Source organism: Centroberyx affinis, unplaced genomic scaffold (genome assembly GCF_046629955.1).
Source record: "Centroberyx affinis isolate AG114_WGS23_722 - 3 ecotype Tasmania unplaced genomic scaffold, CSIRO-AGI_Caff_v1 ptg003778l_1, whole genome shotgun sequence".
Classification (NCBI taxonomy): Eukaryota; Metazoa; Chordata; class Actinopteri; order Beryciformes; family Berycidae; genus Centroberyx; species Centroberyx affinis.
Genome location: NW_027281651.1, coordinates 74453 through 93770, shown reverse-complemented (window position 1 = coordinate 93770; position 19318 = coordinate 74453). Strand labels below are relative to the sequence as shown.

Genomic DNA, 19318 nt, shown 5'->3' with positions numbered 1-19318 from the left:
TAAAAAATATGGAATAATTTCTCCTTAAAATATGAACGACAAACTGTGCAGCGAACAGACTGTGGTATAGAGACACACCACGCTGCCTCCCAAACACCCGGGGACACGGGATAATAATTAATGAGAACTTGGGGTGATAATGAGAGGTCAAACAGAAGAATAGGACTCAGGCTTGTACACCTGTGGCCCACCTTCTGCCATCTAACCGCCTACCGACCATCTCTTGCCCCCACCACATTCAGTTACTCTCATTATAACCTACTGAATAATGTAAAGGTATATATGCATGAGGGGTCCGAGTGGAGGAGAGGAAAGAACAAGAACGCTGAGGGATGGAGGGATCTACATAATAGGGCCATCTCTCTCTCCATCTGGTCATGTGTGTATAATCTTCCCCTCCTCCTACCTAATGTCTATCTGTTTGTCTGAGAGACCTTGTACCCCATTGCCCTTCAATCCCCCAAATGCTGCAGCCCATTCTAATAATACCATGCCCTCTCTGCAGACTGCACTGTCTCTTATAGTTTGTGTAATGAATACTGTGCATGCATCCGTGTGTGTCTGTGTGCATGTGTGGTTGTCTCTATCTGTGCATTTCAGTGTCTGTTCGTATGAGTACTTTAGAGCCTCAGGAGAATTAACCAGGCGTCTGCCGCCTGACCCCGTTGACTCTGACCGTCCTGGGCTCAGCTGATACGCGTGCCGTGTGGCTCTGACATGAGGAGGACAAAAAAGCAGGGGGAGGAGGAGGAGGAGGAGGAGGCAGAGGACAGAAGGACCAGCAGGCGATGAATGATTATGATGACTAGGGCCATCTTGCTGCCCCCAGCCCCCAGCAGCAACCCTGGCCTTGGCCCCGGCTCCGGCCCCCACGTGGACTAGTGATCTGGCCTGGGTCGGTGTGGGTCGGCGTGGGTGAAGTGTCACCACCAGGCAGGATCTGGCCTGTCAGCTGTCAAGAGAAAAGAGGAGAAGTAGAGGAGAGGAGAGGAGAGGAGAGGAGAGATGTACGATAAGAGGAGAGCAAAATGAGTATATAGACAGGAGAGGAAATATGAAGGAAGGAGCAAAGGAGAGATGATGACAAAATTGGAGGGAACAGATTGAAACTGGAGGAGAGAAAACAATGGACAAAAGGGAGCAGGTTTTGTGGAGGTGTAATATCTGCCAGGCCTTATGCAACCTACAGAGATCATGCAGATGGCACGACCGCTGAGAAAGAAGGGTAAACAGTCCCTGCTAATGACTTGCCCCCATTTGACTCAGTACAGTGAAGTGAAAGAGCAAATAATTGGAGAGAACATTTCCTCATGGGGATTAAGAATCTGTCAGGTCAACCACTGTACAGCGGAGAGGGTAATTGAGCAGGGTTGCAAAGGGTAAGTGTGCGAGCTCAGCGCAAGGTTGGGAAGCAGCTATTCACAGTCGTGTCGGCGCTGTCGGATCACTCCAAGTCAGTAATTACTTAACTCGGCAGAATGGGCAGAGAGGAGGGGAGGACGATTCCTCACGAGGCGGCGGAACGCTCTGGGAGGAGTGCAAGTGTAGGGTCAGGATGGGAGAAAGAACTGAGAGGGGGAGAGCTGTTCTCCACAAGGATACAGGATCTATGAAGCACCATAGCTGAAGGGGAATAAAGAGAGATGGCATAATGAGATGAGAAACACATCTCATCTCATGACTTGGTCATCTTGTTCATACTGATCATTTATTCTTTCTTCTTCTTTGATCACATTATTCTTTTTTCTCTTTTCAAAATGTTTCTAGAATGGCAAAACTGTCTTACTTAACAATTAATTTTTTCCTCATAAAGGATCACACTGATGTTGTTATTTTTACCCATCTTCTGTAGGCTGGCAATGATTTTCCATGTACCCAGGGCATATTATGTTCCAACCGTTGCTTTGGCAGGAACTTTGAATTTAAACTGGCAAAATGTTCATGCAGCAATGACAAAACAAAACTCAGTCATAGCAGACAAGTTTGTATACTCAGATAAGGGATTGGTTTGTAAGGTCCAGGGTGAAAGAGAGTTCTTGCTGAGTCTCCTCACCTCTTGGTTCAGGGGAGAGCGTTACCTCATGTGAAAGTGAAAAGTTCCCCACAACCCAGCAGGCTATAGGTTCAGTCAGTCAGCCAGCCAGCCAGTCGGTCAGGTCAGCTGATTTGCTCAGTAACAGTCCTGCTGGTGTGATTAAAGGAGTTGTGACAAAGACGCTGAAAGGCGGTGAAGGGGGGCAGTGGCCAGCTGTCACACAGAGGGACCATAATGGCCACGGCAAATCCCACCAATACCGTCTGACTCGATCTCCTCTTTGACTTAAGCCTCCTGCTAACTGACTAGTCAGCTCTTTGTTAACCTGCCACAGAGCTGGTTGACCAGATGAGTTAGACAGTGGCGTTGTCGTCACAATCAAAGGTTTAGTTTGGTTTGATTCATTGTCTGGGTAAGTCACTGAATGCATAGATCCAGATTAGATTGATTGGTGGCTTTATAAGTTGAGATAATGAAAGTTAATGTGGTGACAGAAATCGGTGGCTATTTGAAATGAGACGTCTGTCCAAAATCTATGCTAACCATAGTCACTACTCTGATAGAAGCCCTGTCATCAAAGTTTGATCAATGTATTTCAGTATAAACATCAGTATGTTCATCCGTTCAGATTCTCCTTTGCATGCTCCCCCACTTGTCTGTAACTCTGTTGTGTCTGGTGTTCTTCTATTTTCTATGTGCACCTGCCAAAGACTATGTGGGTGGTTGATATGTGGCTCTACAGTCAGCTGTTTTCACTAACATAGTAGTAATAGTTTGTTATTAGTCCTAAATGTTGCATATGACACCATCTAACCCTATATGTTTTTCCTGTTTTTGCCCAAGCCCAAACTAGCTCAAGCAATCTATCCATAAGATCCCAATCTTCACCCTGTTGTCCATTTATTAACAAATCAAAAAGTCTTGCTCTTCAGTAATAGCCTGGAAGGTGCTCACTGGGTATAGAAACAATGGGTACATTTGTCCACCATTGTAATTAAAAGTCATTTTGATATCTGTGTTCTTTAGACAGAGCTTGAGTACAGAAAACCCTTCTAATCAATGCTATCACTACTCTTGACAAGCAAGTTGATGAAATTGTTACAAGATAATAATGCAAGGATAGGAAGCTCTGTCTCTAAATTTATTTAGAGACAGAGCTTGTACAAGTGGGTGACATGGTTTGTTTGACTTTCATTGACTGTGGTAGTTGCAGGAATGTTTTACTGTGATGATATTGATGACGCACTGACATTGTCACCCTCTGATGTAAAAAATCATGAATTTAATGACAAAAATTATGTTTGAAATGAAAAAGCATGTGTGAAAAAGAAAAGTCAAGAAATACATGAAATCATCAAATACATTAACTTGTCGCCAGCAATTGTGTATATATGTGCATGCGGGCGTGTGTGTGTGTGTGTGTGTGTGTGCGTATGTGTGACTGTGTGTGTCCAAAGTTGGATTATGCCAAAATCACACAATATAAAACACAAAATGGAACCTTTCATGCCCCTTTCCTCGCTTATTGAAACAGCTACAGGCCCTGCTCCCCTAACAGAATCAGCAGGAAAAGACTTGGTCCCCACACTGACACAGCAGGTAATGACTCCTGCTCCTCGATCCCCAAACAGTAGCCCCCCCGACCCCCTGATTGCCTGCTCCACACCAGAACAATCGCTGGCCCCTGGCCCCCTGCTCCACACTGGGGGAACATAAGTGGCCTTTGGTTCCCCGCACAGAAGCAGTGGCTGATGGGTCCTCGCTCTCCTCCGTACCAGGAGCAGTAGGTAATGGCTCCTGCCTGCCACGGTGGGCCTTAATTTGTTATTGTAGCAGAGCAGCTGTGCAGCATGCTGCAGAGAGCAGGTGGCAGCCTGGCAGGAGTGGAGGATGGGGGGGATGGAGGGATGGAGGGAGGGGGAGGGGGGGGGTTGGGGGGGGGGGGGGGGGCAGGAGCGTGTGGCATATGTGGGTGGCTGTAGGGGGGGATGGAGGGATGATGGTTGGGTGTGTGTGTGTGGAGAGGGAGGGGGGTTTGGGTTTGGGTTGGGGGGGGGTATACCTCACAGCTCTCTCAGCCAGCATCCAAATATTATGCTTGTAAAGAAGAACAACACGTGAGACTCTGGAAGGAGTCCAGATCAGATCCAGTCTGACTGTGTAGGTTTTTGTGTCTGGGGAGTTGGAGGAGCTTCAAGACTCAACAGATGACACACAGAATATGAAATAGATTTATTTTCTGATTTATTTTATTTTATTATTGCATGTTCATGTGGTTTATCCATTCTAATTGGAAACGCTGGGTTTTCCTCTAGCCTTTTTATTAATTACTTCATCCTCAAGGCAAAATATTATAATCACATCATTATTAGTTTCAGGAGGCTCTGAATGTCCTTGCTGATTTCAGTGACAATTTGCGGAGGCATTTTAGACTAGTTATATAGACTATCAAAAACAAAATCAATAGACCAACAAGTCGAGGTTATAAACGACTTTGCTCAAGGCAATGGAAGTGTGTCTGGTGTGAGGATTATGTGAGCGCGAGTGTCCTATTGTTGCCGCATGGAGTTAATCATTACCGAAACACTGGCGCTCCTATTTCCCTGCTGTTACAACGGAGCGTTATTGGCTTTCTGGTTAAAGGCTTACAATTAGTACCGCCCACTCAAATATTTTCTGTTGTGCGAGAGAATACCCGAGATACCTGATGCCATGGTGAACGGGATCGCTCCTGTCCGTCTGCAGATACTGTACTTATTTCACTCTACTTTTAAAGTCTTTATATGAATTCATCAGAGACCCTGCAAAAGAAGAACAGAAATTGAAGGACTTGACGTTGCAGCACTGATCGTGTCAACCGTCATTCTGCCAAGAAGAGCAAAAACCAAAAATACGAGGAGCATGGTCGGAATGCCGAGTGCTTTTCATTGTAAGTAGACTACCATTTATGTTTAGTAAAATAAAGTGTCATACCTGAGTCGTAAGCTTTTACCTGAGGTTATCCAAAGGTATGACTGGCACCTGTACACCTGTGAATGAAATGCATGCACATGAAGCATGATGAGCGCTGTATTACTTACCAGAAATATGACAAGTAGGCCTATATAACACGTTTTAATGTTGGTTTTTCTCTCATTTTTGTGTTTTACATAATTGTGGATCTGAATTAAAATGCTTGCATAGCGGGCTGCCTCTACATGATAATGATAATATTAAAACTAGGCGACCTACATGGGTCTATGGACAGATAAACCCCCTCTATGCCATTATTCTGATATTCTTCTCCCACACAGTAAGTCTTCAGAAAAGCCCTCTGAATGTGCTACTTCATCTTTCACATCATATCAAATCCTTTTAATGACCAAACAAAAACTCCGCCACCCCTTTGTCTGGTGAGATCTTACGGTCATTAGTGTCTATTAAAGAGTGAGAATAAACTATACATAACACATATTCTATTGAGTGCATTATCCCACATATAGCCCCTACTAGCCGGCTATTATGCTCCCATTTGATTGAATAGCAGCTCTCAGTCTATGTGTCTTTTCAGTGGAGGATTTGGAGCCCTTAATCCACCAGGCAAAGTTTTTTCTCTTTCCACCATCTGGAGTTTACAGCTTTTCAAGACAAAAACACCAGGCGGTGTGAAACCAGGCTGGAGCTGCTGCTTGGTGCCAGAAGAAGGTTTTTCCTTCTTTGCCTGCAGTCCATGCCTGCTTAACACCAGGGGACAATAGTGCAGTCCTGCAATGCAAGTGGGGTCAGCGGGTCCCGAGGGCACCACTGTAGGCCCCCATGTGTCCCTGTGGCCCCCTGGGGACACCAATTCGTCTCCTCCTTAGCCACGGCGTAACAAATAATAGCATGACAAAGACATGACTGTTATGACGATGGCGATGGTTATGGTGATGATGATGATAATGATGATGATGATGATAGTCTTTGGCCTTACAGTGGCCACCAGGGAGCAGCAGAGTGTGCACTGTAATAGAAAACTGTAAACATGGATGGATACAGAGTTTTATGACTATCCCTGTTTTGGGAAATTTGGTTCCAACTCCAACTCGAAAAAGAGGAAATATGTGTATTATTGTGTTTTACTGTATTTGCTGTGTAGTTGACGTACTTTGACTCTATTCAGAGAGTAGAATAACACCCTGTGAAGCTGGGACGGTGTGTGTACACTGGGAGCAAATGTGTTAAAGAGCATGTAGGCTCAACATTGCTCACACTAGTCAATCACTTCCATTCTTCCTTGATTCAATTAGATCTGCTCGAAAACATGTGGATAATTTGGAACCCCCGATAATTTTCCCCTTTCCTTTTTTTTCCCTTCTTTCTTTGGGGTGGGTTATAGAGTCAGATTCCAATCCTCTGACATTAAAAGGGGAAATAAACGACAAAGGGGCCCTGCAGGTTTGCATTAGAAACCTAATTGGTTTTGGCTCGAGTGGGCTGTCAGCGTTGCCAGACGTGGGCCCTTTGTGTTTTGCCGTGTGGGAGAATTTGCCTGTGCTGGAGGTAGAGAGAGGTGCCTGCAGATCTTTTCTGAGTCACCCCTGCACCATCTCTAGTCTCTGCAGGCTGTGTGTTTGTATTTAAGCGTGTGAGTGTGTGTGTGTGTGGCTTGCGTGTGCTTGGATGTGTGTGTCTGTGTGTAATGTGTTTGCTTGGGTGTGTGTGTGTGTCAGGCAGTGAGCCCAGTATCCTCCTCGCTCCCTCTAGTCTCCGCGTGGGTCTTTTCCACCAGTACTACCACCTGTTAGTGTTTTACTGGGCCCCAGGGCGACACCGACTGGGGAACCATCCAGATTCGCTCATCAGGCCCATCAGATCGGCTCCCTTACCTCAAATCTGGCTCCTATTACCTATCACAGGACCAATCTGAGCTGGATTCCCCGGTGCAGTTTAGCTGAGTCAAGCTGGTGTGGAGGTGAATTGTTTCGAACTGAACCGAGTTTGATTTATCACTCGTGAGCGATGACATTTTACTCAGTGTGCTGCACTGTTGGATCACACTTAAATGTTTGCAAAGTGTGGTTTTAGTGGGAAAAGAGATGTTTAAAGACTTTGAATTTATGGGGTCACTTTGTTGCCCAGTGCTCCACATGTGAGAACCACAACAAAAAGAGTCTGGCATTTTATATTCAGTAAAAACGTGTGACCAAGTGACAATTTAAATGGACTTTAATTGTATGTGTCACATATCTACTGTTTAGGATCATGTGTTATGAAAATCATAGTCAGATATCAAAGATTTAAATGAGCCCGAAGTGTAAATGAGTGTTAACCGTCCAATGACAGGAAATCCAAATAACCCATCTCTGCAGCCCATTATGCAGCTCCCTCATGTGTTGAATCCCAAACCACCGCAAACGACACAGACCCATTAGTCTCCACACACACACACACACACACACGCATACAAAACCCCATAATCAATCTTTTCAAACAGATAGGGTTTGTCATGTTCCATGTACTCGTGAGATCTCTGAGCGGTCCGTCCAGTTGCCTGTTTCCAATTCCACGCACTCTGCTTCCCAGCCTATTACTTCAGACTGTGTGGCAACCTGAAGCAAAGCTTAAAAACGAGAAATAGAGAGGAGTGAAGGAACAGTAAAAGAAAAAAAAAAAGAATGAGAGCAGGAGAGTAGAAAGGGATTAACTGTCAGGGAGAATGTGAGGCTAATTGAAGCCAGTTTCGCACAGCTGTTTCTTGTTGCTGCGCGGCACTGCGCGGAGCGGGTGGGAAGATAGGATCCAGATGTGATCTTGCGCCGAGGATCACCCGCCAATAACAATCCTTCAGAAATGCCAGCCATACAGGAGACGAGAGCTATTAGAGTGTCCGTGCTCGCCTCTCCATGTCAAAACATTACTTCTTGCCTCTGAAAGATACCCCAGCACTGTGCTTTTCACTCTTGATTGCAGGTCTCAGCCCGGCTCCTGGGCGTTGTTAACACTGTCATTTTGTTATACTGCCAACCAGCGTCACGACCTCTGTATTCAGGTATCACTAGCTAGCGTAAACATCGCTTTGACACGTTTGACTATTCCAAAAGCGGCTCGCACGGTTTGAGACCGGTTTAGCATATTTGTCATACGGCTTTTTGAAACATTCCAACAAAATGGATTAAGACTTCTTTTGTGTGTTCGCCTGTTAAAAGTGTTTCATTCAAAGCATCATTGAAAAACCATGTATCCTTTATTAGGCTGGTGGGATGCGGGTCCCATGATTGTGTGCTGGCATTTATTCGGTCCTCTACTTTAAGTGGAGGGACATTGCCTGGGAACAAAAGGGCCAGTCACTTCAGAGTGAATCGGAGTGGTCACAGTCAAGAAAAGCAAGTGAAAGGAACTTATCACCGCATTATGCTTTTTTAATGCCCCCGTCTCCCCCTTGGCTCAGACAAAGAGGAGTTAGCATTGGTTCCCCCTTTCTCCACGCCTTCCAGGGTTATTCTAGCCCTTCTTTCTCACCTCCTGTTTCTCTCTTGCTTTCGGTCTCTCTCCGTCCATCCCTCTTTGGCTGTTCCCTTCCTTTCCTTTCCCTCTATCTCCTGCATTTCTTTCTCTCCCCATTCCTTTCGGTCTCACTCTCTGCCTCCATCTATCTATCCCTCTCTCCATCACCGTCCGTCTGTCTTGGCCACCAGAGAGTCCAGCTGCAGCTGGCCTGTCATCGCCCAGAGGAAAGCTGACATCCAGCTGCATATGAGCTCTTAGTGAAGACTGAAACCTCTGTGTGAGAAGTCTTCACTTCATAGTTGGAGAAGTTATTGCCTGGGCCTATAAGCATAGTTTTCAAATATCTCGCTCTCTTTTTTCTCATTTCTGTCTTTCCCAGAAAGTTTCACATAATTGTAGCTGTCACTCACCTCTTCAGGTATGCTGTGCTAATGATGACACCAAGACACGTGTAATGCTTGTTGCTTTGTTCTGGCACTGAGCATGAAGCTAAACATATCTGGCCAAGTCTCTGACCCAAATCACTGCTTCACGTCCTGAATGACTGAGCTGAGCGATTAATCAAAAAAAAAAAAAAAATCAAAATCACAATATGAATTTCTGCAATTTCCAAATCGCAGAGGCTGCAATTAATTTCTTATGAGAGAGGAACATCCAAAATGTACTTCTAAACAAGCTGTGTTATCTTTGTTCCATGAATCAAGTTCAACAGTGGTGAAAACTTTTCATCATACTCTAACTCAGTAAATCCTGCACAATATCTATTTTTTTAACAAAATTACTTTTCTTTAAACAATTTTAAAGTTCTAAAAAATTTATGACAAGAAAAAATTGTCAATATCGTTCAGCCCTAGCCCTGACAGATAGTGATGAAGAAGATTGAGTGGCTTGGCCTAGTCTATGTTAATAAGACACACACACACACACAGACACACACACACTGTGAGGGTGATGGAGGATCAATATCACTCCAGAGCTCTGCCCCCCACGTGTCTGTTGTGTGAGAGTTTTATGACTCTTGTCAAGTTCACCTCATCTGTCCCTTCTCTGACTCCTCTCCTGCTGGGCCTTCTGCTGTCAGAGAGCAGCTCGGAAACTGCTGGTACACACACATACACACACAAACACACACACACACACACACACACACAAAGTCAGACATCCAGTGCATTGCACTCTGCCTCTCTTTCTCCTCTCTCCCCAAGGGTGGAATGTGTTGTGGGTGCTGTTGTTTCCGTATCTTGTCCTCAGCTGGTGTCTCTGCTTATTGTCTTTGCCTGTTTGTCCTTGTAGAGTACCGTAGCACAATGTCATATCCTTGGTGGGTCCCCAAAAACCAACAGCAAGGCAGGTGCTGCCACAGTCTCCTGTTGTTCGGTTGGAATTATTTGTATGATTTGGTCCACAAAACTAAGCATGGATGACAGGGAAAGCAGGAGGAGGTTTTGTTCGGTTTGTTTTGAAACCCAACGACCAAAAAGAAACCAGAATAAGTAAGACTGTTTGAAAATCGCCACCTGCTCCACACGCACACGCATATGCATAGCACACACACACACACACACACACACACTCTCATGCGCACAAATGGGGGATTATATTGCTACATTGACAAGTCTAGACATCCCTGGAGCTGAACCTTGGGAAATGCCAACACATGCCTCGGTGTGTGTGTGTGTTAGTGTGTGTGTGTGTGGGTGAATGTGTGGGTGGGTGTGTGTGTTTGTGAGCCCAAGGAGCTAGCCCTTATCTTCCCTCAGCTTTAATTGAGCCCTTCAAAAATCCCCAAAACTATTACACACACACACACAAACACACACACCCACCCCCCCACACACACAGTAAAGCCTGCAGGCTCTATCTCTGCCTGGCCAGGTGTTCCCGGCTCTGCTGCCAGATGAACCACCTGCAGATCACAGGTGTGGCCGTCGCCAGGGAAGAGAACAACACAGCTGCTCCTACAGCCTCAGGGAGAGAAAGACGGAGACGCAAGGTTTTTATAGAATCGACTGCTGGTGGGAGGAAGCTGCACACACTCACACACACCAGGCAAAAACACACAGAGAGACACTAAGAGAGCACACACACACACAGGCACGCATGCGAGTATAAGGTAACAGTATATCGTAGCTGTTGTTGTCAATGCTTCCTTTTCCGTAAAGGCAACAACTTTCCCTTTCTCGGCCTGCTGGTGTAGTGCATTTCATTGAAGCAGCTCGGTGTGATGCTTTGACAAGGCAGGGGCCGTGTTGATTTGTTGTGCCTCTGACACTGCACTTCATTATGTTATGGCTATGACAAGTACAGCACAGGTGTTGGAAAATGGAAAGTGATATTCAGTGTTGTGTCTCACTATTATCTTGGTGGCTCTTCTTTTTAGCTGCGACCAGCATCTACTGTAAGTCACTGTGTTGGTCCCAAAAAGTATTTTTTTAAAAATGCATTACTGTGCATTACTTTGCCACATCAGAAATCTTGGGTTTTAATCCAAAGTGAGTCAATTTAGCGCTACCATTTTTTCATGCATGCTGGCTTCCCCAAGCTGGTCACAGTTGATCACGAATTACGTGCACAGTGCTAGGGTGTTGTAATACCTAATTTATTGCTCCCCCATCCATTTACATAATACAAAACGCAATTTTGATCTCACCTACAGGTGGAAAACCAAATGCAAGAACCTTACTGTAACACAAGTGGACTAATACTCTGTGTCTGTCTGTGTTGTGCTTGATTAAGTCGTCAGCTGAAGAACATTTTTTTGTACTGCCAGGCAGAGTAGTTTGCCTTATGACTTTTCTGTCCCTAACCACCAGACTTAAAGGTACAATATTACATTTGAGTGGCAGAGAGCCACCTGTGGTATGACTTTCACCCCACTAGTACCTTTATTTGATTGAATTTTAATCCATTTTTACTCTCACTGTCTTGATAGAGCTCTCAATGCAAGAAATTGTGAGGGCAGAATATTATTTTCATTGTTTAATCCTTTCGTCTTTCAAGCTAACATTAATAAACATTGGGACAAAATGTACATATTGTATATTTGAGTCGTCGCAATGGGATCTGTAATCAATGAATGTCAGATTTGGGCTTTAATTATGAGTTCCCTAAAAAAAGAGGTGGCAAAGTCACAAATCTTTTATTTACTAGCTGTGAACAATACAAAATCACAGTGCTCAAACCACTTGGGCAAGAGTTAACCTCATTATTATGATGGAATTAAATGAACCCTCATACTGAAAGGAATGTGCAGTGCATGAAGGTGTGTGTGGAGGTAGTCACTGTATGTGGTTATGCAGACACACTCTTAACACACCTCCCCCCCCAAACATGGAGTTGTTTATGAGAGCTATTCATGTTTATGTGCTGACAATTGGGTGAGGTTGGCAATGCAGGCCCAACACAGAGCAAGTTCTGATCCATCGTATCATTTTCCAATTAGCCAAATTGCTGCATTTATTTATTTCAGTGCGAGTGCCATAGATGGACATGCCTGACAGTGTATCTGGTACATCGGTTAAACAAGAGAGCGGAGAGAGTGAGAGAAGTGGGTGGTTGTTGAATATCGTTTAAGGGGAGTTATTAGAGAAAAGGGTTTGGCGTCTGTGTATGCACTTGGCCTCCCTCTGTGGAAACTTTGGGAAGATGCAGCCAAGTGAGCGTGTGACCCACCGCTCATAAATTTTAAGCGCACATACAGCTTCTCTCTCACTCACTCTCTCTTTCTCTCTCTCTCATACCCACACACACACACGCTTTTTCTCTCACTCACTTACCCTCTCATTCCCATTCACCCTCTCTCTCCCTCATGCACACTCACACTCATACCGTTTCACACGTTCGCACTAATTTTCTCCCTCTCTCATACACACGTAGCCTTTCATTTCATTTACTCACCTCTATCTATCATACTGTCCTTCTCTCACACACTTTCTCTGTCTTGTATTCACACACACACACACACATTGTACCCGAAGAGCAGCCGTGTGTCTCCCCTCTGTGAGCGGAGTGTAATAGGAGATCTGAGGGTTTTCCATGGGTGAGTAGGCGGGTCAGGCCTTACTTAAACTAATGGCTCCCAGCAGTGTTGAATAGCCAGACACACTGGAGCCGAGGCCTGAGGTTTTGGAATGCCACTGCCGGCTCAATGCCTGCCTTTCATCGGCACCGAGTGAAGGAGGGAAAGAGAGAGAGAAAGAGGGAGAGAGAGTAAGAAAAGGGAGGGGGAGAAGGAGAGAGGAAAATACGGGACCCATTTGTTATGGGTGATATGAGGATGCCTGAAAAGGAGGGTACAATAGTCAAGGAATGGAGGGACGGGGGCGGGGGGTGGGGGGGTGGGGGTCGAGGGGAGGGGATAGGCGTGTTCGGGGTAGTGGGGTGTCAGGAGGGGGTAAAGTACCAGTCAATGGTTGTTTTGTGTCCGAGCACCGTGGGACCCCCCCCCACCAGCCACCCATTTGTTTTTAATGTCTTGGGGATGAGCTGTGAATGAGCCTTTGAGTGAATCGATACAGCTTTGAATTGAGTCGCCGCAGAAGAAGTTGAAGTTGGAGCAAGAGGTGGGTGGGGGTGGGGGGTGCTGGGAACCCCGTCCTGCCTCCCTTCCACCGTCACCCTCCAACTCCACTTTTGTAATTCTCTGATTCAATATCAAACACATAAAACAACTTTACTCTATCTTTTTGTTTATATAATTCACAATCATTGCCATATCTGAGCCTGCAAAGCAAGAGAGAAAATAGCCGTTACTTTAGTCTTGATTACTGCCGAGAAGCATCTTATTTGATCTCTAACCGTATTTTTTTTTTTTTACAGTAAACGGTCCTCCAGACATTGTTGGAAAATGGCGTGTCCCCATTAGATAAATGCACCGTAGCAGATGTAATGGAAAAGATGGCACTGAGAGATCAGACGGGGAAATCTATGGCTGCATCAGATTAGCTAACATCAGGAGTCTGAGCAGTGATGAGATGGAGGGACGGGGGGGGGGGGGGGGGGCATGCTGGGAAGATGGTTAGAGAGAGGGAGGGGCAGGAATGACAAGGTTTGTGGGGAAAAATAGAGACAAATTGAATAAGTTACCAAAAGAGACAGTTTTATGGAGATAGCCAGACAGAGAGAGAGAGAGAGAGAGAGAGAGGGAGAGAGAAAGGTTAGAGAGAGTGAGAGGGAGAGAGAGAGAGAGAGAGAGAGAGAGCTAGAGAGAGAGAGACATCCAGGTGCGTGACTATTTCATTAATTCCTAGGGAACTCCTGGCCAGAGAAGTGGAGGTCGGTGGGAGTGAAGCCAGAGAATGAGCTGTTCTGGCTCAATCTCAACACTTTGCATGACGACAGACAAGCATGAGATAGCCAACAAAACACACAGAAAAGACACACACACACACACACACATACACATTATACACATTATACACATTATACTGACACACACACACAAACACTTGCAGACAAACACATACATACCACATTCATATCACACACACACGCATCACATGCACTCAAAACCTCTCTTAACACAGTGCGAAGTAGGAAAACTTTTGACTAGGAAGTTGTGGCTGGGAAAAGAACACAATACCACAGTTTTTTTTTTTTTTACTTCTGAAAATCTCTCAGTCATCATTTCACACTGATTTGGCAGCAACTCTCCCAGCTAAATCCCATCACTCAGATTACCCTTTAAAACCTCTCTCAACGGCCTAATGTAAATCCTTCTGTGTGTTATCTCAACCTGCAAATTCGTTTTACCATTAATGTGAAGAGCTGTGAAGAGGCAAAACGTTTGACGGTGACTTCATATGGTAATTCAGCACTATTTCACCTTAATCAAAACTGTTAACTGAGCATGAAGTTGTGCTCTGCAGCTATATTTAATGATCAGCTGCTCATGCTAATATACAGTCAGTAGTGTAGTGTTATGAAACTTCATAGGGAAAGTCTCTTTTCGGGTCAGCTGCAGAACACTGCCCCTGAAAGGAGTTCAGCGTCTAACTCAAGGACACGCTGCTTGAACCCGGACTATCTGGTTGATGAATGGTCTGTCTAACCAGTACGCCTACCTGTCACCCAAGCATTTTGGGAGAGTAGGATAAAGTGGTTATATTTTTTGATGCCATGTAATGGCATGTTTACCAACCGGCCATGGTCGAAGTTTGATTTATCAAATATGGCTGACAGCCTGTGATGCATCACATGGGAGAGAGAAATTTGTTTTTAAAGCTATAAACTCACTGATAACGAAACCACAAGCATCACATAAAATGGGATCAAATTTCCCTTAAACCAAATTCATGACCAAGCAGAGCCTTACTCTCTATCAATCATGTGTGATACATTGTTATTGCAGCGATCCCACTATTAAGAAAGTACTGTCCACACCAGGGATTAATCAAGGCAAACGTTTTCATTTTGAAGCCAGAATAGGCACGACCATTGCCCACGCTGGTATTGCATTTTGTTTCACTAGCTAGCTAGCTAACTGTAGTAACTTCCTACAACAGTAAACAAGTCAGCATCAATGCCATGCTCCGCCCTAATGAAATCTGACTGGTTTGAATGATGACAACATCCCATAGCATCAACACCCTTTTTCAAATTTTACTGGCCTAAATATTACTATATTACTTACTATATTACATTATTAAAGCATGCTCAAACACCAGCAACAAAGACCAACTTGATCTTGTGGCCCAATACTTGTTGAAAGAGCTGCAAGGGCTTACTGTGGACTAATGGCTACTAATCTGTTTGTGGGTGCTGAAAACAAAACGCTCTCACCATGTGTGAGTTGTATTGCCTCATGAAAATGAATAGGGTTCCAGTCGTATGGTGTGTATGGTAGCGTCTCTCTCTCTCTCTCTCTCTCTTTAACACCCAAAAGTGCTGTTAAGCCATCCAGAGGTAATTGGCCTTTTAGTAAAATGGAGGTTAGCCATCAGTCCCCTTTTGTAGATGCAGCCTCCCATTCCCGCCACATGCACCACTTCTGTACGCCATTCACGCAGCGATAGACAGGCTGCATGGACAACTATTGTCATGGTAATGTCACCTTAGAAAACACTGTTTTCACTACACAGAGATGCACACACGCGCACATGCACACACACACACACACACACACATTGTCAGAATGAGTCAAGTGTGTAAAGTGTGTTAAAGGTGTATGGATATGAGCTTCTAGTCGATTACAAATTTGTCTGTGTGCTTTTGTAAAGGAACAGTGCATGAAATACTGTATAGCTGAGACTACAGGGCGTTTTACTGCTGACCCAGTATTAAGCAGATCTATTCACTGTGTAACAAACAATTCTTGTGAAATGTTTCCTTCTAACTAGATTCAACACAAGGGATAGTAGGGTGGGAATAGTGTAACATAGCCACACAAATGCATGAATGCAGATAAACAAACACACACACACACACACACACACACACACACGCAGAGGAGTGATGTAATGATTTTACCCCCCTTTCTTTTACTCAGACGCCAAGTCTCTAAATTCCCTATTCCCTCTTCTCCTCCTCCTCCTCCTCCTCTTCATCTCCTCAACTTTTGCTGTTGTTTAAAAAAAAACGCTCTGTTTATTTTTTCTAAAAGTGGAAGTTGGGCAAGGGAGCGTGTGAACAGAACCAGATGCTGCATACTCTCTCTCGCTATCGCTCTCTTTCTCTCTCGCGCGCGCTCTCTCATACACACACACACACACATACGCGCACACACACACAATGGCTAACAGCTGTGTAGGGCTTGAGCAGCTAAAATGATTCCATACAGCATGTATACATGCAGCATGTTGACTTTCCATCGTAGAGATGATGGGCGTTCGATACTATAGTTTACTTCCTCTCTCCCCGTATGGGACCATTTATAGGTAGACAGGCCCACAGACATACAGACACAGACATATAATGTGCTTGGTGGGAGTGATGAATCATGGGAGTGATGTTTGCTTTTGAGAGAACCTCAATTAATGTGGTCTGAGTTGTGTCGTTGATCATACAGTTGACAAGATTTGTTCCAAAATCAGACTACTCTGATAGCACAAAATTTAAATAAATTGTTGTACTTTTCAAAGAATTGTAGGTAAATTACTTCTTTGGCTGACAAAGTTATAACACTGTTGTCTTATGTATTTATTGAGATATTGAATGACAAAACTAAGGTAATATTTGTTTCTTTTTGATATTGCCAGTGTCTTGCACAGAAACCTTGTGTCTCCTAACAGGAGGAAATGAAAAGAAATAACTCTGAATTGGATGGATTTTACACTTTGACAGCCATGCATTTTGACCCTTGACAGTCCATTACCAATGGTTTGGCTTCGTCAAAGTGTCCTGAAACAATTTAATGGAGGAAAATCACAGTGTAAAAAAAGTACATTTGGAACATACAAAGTTTCTTTTATGATATAATCTACCAAAGCAAATCCCTTCCACCCCCCGCCCACCCCACCCCCACCGTAAATAATTCACAAGTTGATGAAGGACATTCTGATCACAAAGGCATCAAAAACTGTTATTACATATAAAAAAAAATATTTAGATTTTTTTTTTTTTTTTATTTAGATCACAAACGTTATAAGAAACCAAAGTTACAAGAAGTTACAACATGTGACCCTAGAATGATCATGTAAGAGACAAGAGCTAAGAAAACAAATAAGAGCTAATGAGAGCGGTAGAAGGGATTTTTTCATTTCTAGATAATTTCTAGAGCATTTTAGAGCAATTTCAGGAGGAAGATATGATTCAGCGGATCAGAGGCTGTCATGAGGTATTTCTTGCCTATATTTCCTTTCTACGAGCATGTGCACCCATCTGCCACCTGCCATTCAGTGCACCTGGGTTTGAATCTAGGCTAGCCCCTCGCATTTGACCAACAGCAGTGTGTGTGAGTGTGTGAGCTGCAACCCACTGCCTATTATGTGCTACAGTAGCATCTGTGGATCATATAGCTTCAGAAGCTCCTACTGGGCCTCCACTCTCTCTCTCTGTCCCTCTCTCTCCCTCTCTCTCTCCCTCTCTCTCTCTCTCGGCCACCTGGCCCTGCCTGTGAGCCTGCTGGCTGACCAGATGCACCCTGAATAGAGCAGGCTGACAAGGAGAGAGGAGGGGAGATAGAGGTTGTCATGGGTGCTTATTGAGTTGATTTCAGGTTTATTTGACAACCCATGGCAATATTAGGAACCACAATAAATATTGTTTTAATTGCTTGGAATTGATTAGAAATCTACCAATCCAATCAATTTGCATCACTTCGATATGAAGTGATGCAAAGTTTTTATTTATCACAGTAGAATGGATTTCACATGTTTTCCTCAAGGGTTAACCCTTTCAAAATCTGTCCTTAAGATATTCAGTGCTGTTTAGAAGTGTGTATTTGTTTGTTTGTGTATGAAGTCAAGGAGACGGGACAGCACCTACTCCTAATGAACTGTTTGTGTTTATCCAACAGCAACATTTGCTTGTTTGTTTACACAACCGAGTGCCTGTGTATTCTCACATGTTGATCATGTTCGCTGGGTTGTCGGTTGTCTAATTAAAAAAAGCTTAATGTCTTATTTACCCCAGGCTTAGAATGAACTTAGCACACACTCTCTAGCTTCTAGACGTAAACTGTTTGAGGGAATAATAGCCAGAAGCAAATAAAGCTGCGCAGGCTGCCCAGTCTCAGCCAAGCTCCATTATTTTAACCTGCATTGTCTCTACAGCAAAGCTTGTGTTTGTAAGGCCGGGCATAAATCAGCCGGCAATTTAAGTTTAACTCAGTGAAGATGGAGCGCAGAGGATGAGAGAGCAGAAGAGGAGAGAAGAGTAACTCATTCATACTCCTCAAGTGTCCCCCAACGGATTGGCTGGCAAGGCCGGGGCGAGCGAGCCGCATTAAGGAGCAGAGACAAAAGAGAGAGCGTCAATGAAAGGGCCTGAAGCGGGGTGGGGGGGTAGGGGGGGTAGTGGGTATAAAAACATTCTAAAAGGAGATCCCCACTCCTCTTGAAGGGGGTAAGGGAGGGTGGGAGGAGGATGGGGTGAGGAGAAAAATCCCTCCCTACCCCCCCTTACCCTTTTGTGTCCCTTGGCACAGCCTCTTGTTTAGCCTTTAGGTGCCAAAGCAATTAGTTATGTTAATTGCGGGGTCCATTGCCGGTGAATGCAGGTTGAATAGAGCCAGTCAGCAGCGGATGATTGGCCAGGGTCCACGGGAGGGGGGCGGGGCCTGGAGGGGATGACGTCGCAGGAGCAGCCGGCCCCTGGAAACAGAGGAGAGGACAGTGTGTGGGAAAATGGGGGAGGAGCTATAGCAGAGCGAGAGGGAGAGAGAGAGAGAGAGGGTGGTTGACTCTCAAAGCTTGAGAAAGCGAGTGAAGGAGAGGACACATTGAGTGAGAGAGAGAGCGAGAGAGAGAGAGAGAGATTTTGAGAAAACAAGTACAAGAGCTGACACGGAAAGAGAGACAGAGAGAGATAAGAGAGCAAAGTCAAGAGTGAGAGAGAGAACGTCACAGGAGAGAAAGACATTTAAAGAAAGTAAGAAATAGAGGGAGAGTGTGTGTGTGTGTGTGTGTTTCTGTGTGTGTAGTGCAGCGTTGCGCTGGGCTGCTTGGATATCCGTCTCCATCTGGGTGCCATCTGTGTCTCTGGCTCTGGCCTCCGCCACACTGGAGCTCACATATGTGGGAATGCAAACACATGCCTGACATATGAAGGCGTGGAGTCACAGAGAGAGAGACAGAAAGGAAAGGATAAGAAAGCAAAGCCCCGCCGCCACTGCAGCTGACGAAGAGCGGACTCTACTAGAGTGGAGGTAGGAGAGGA

The 19318-nt window shown here is 44.8% G+C and overlaps 1 protein-coding gene across 1 annotated transcript in view; it reads left to right on the top strand.

Annotated features, from left to right (window-relative positions):
• The first annotated feature begins 4924 nt into the window (after nucleotides 1-4924).
• cbfa2t2 (CBFA2/RUNX1 partner transcriptional co-repressor 2) overlaps nucleotides 4925-19318 on the top strand; it is a 37232-nt gene continuing 22838 nt past the window's right edge. The window contains exon 1 of the mRNA XM_071541030.1: nucleotides 4925-4964. Coding sequence (XP_071397131.1) covers nucleotides 4937-4964 — 28 coding nt within the window. The 5' untranslated portion in view covers nucleotides 4925-4936. The remainder of the gene's footprint in view (nucleotides 4965-19318) is intronic.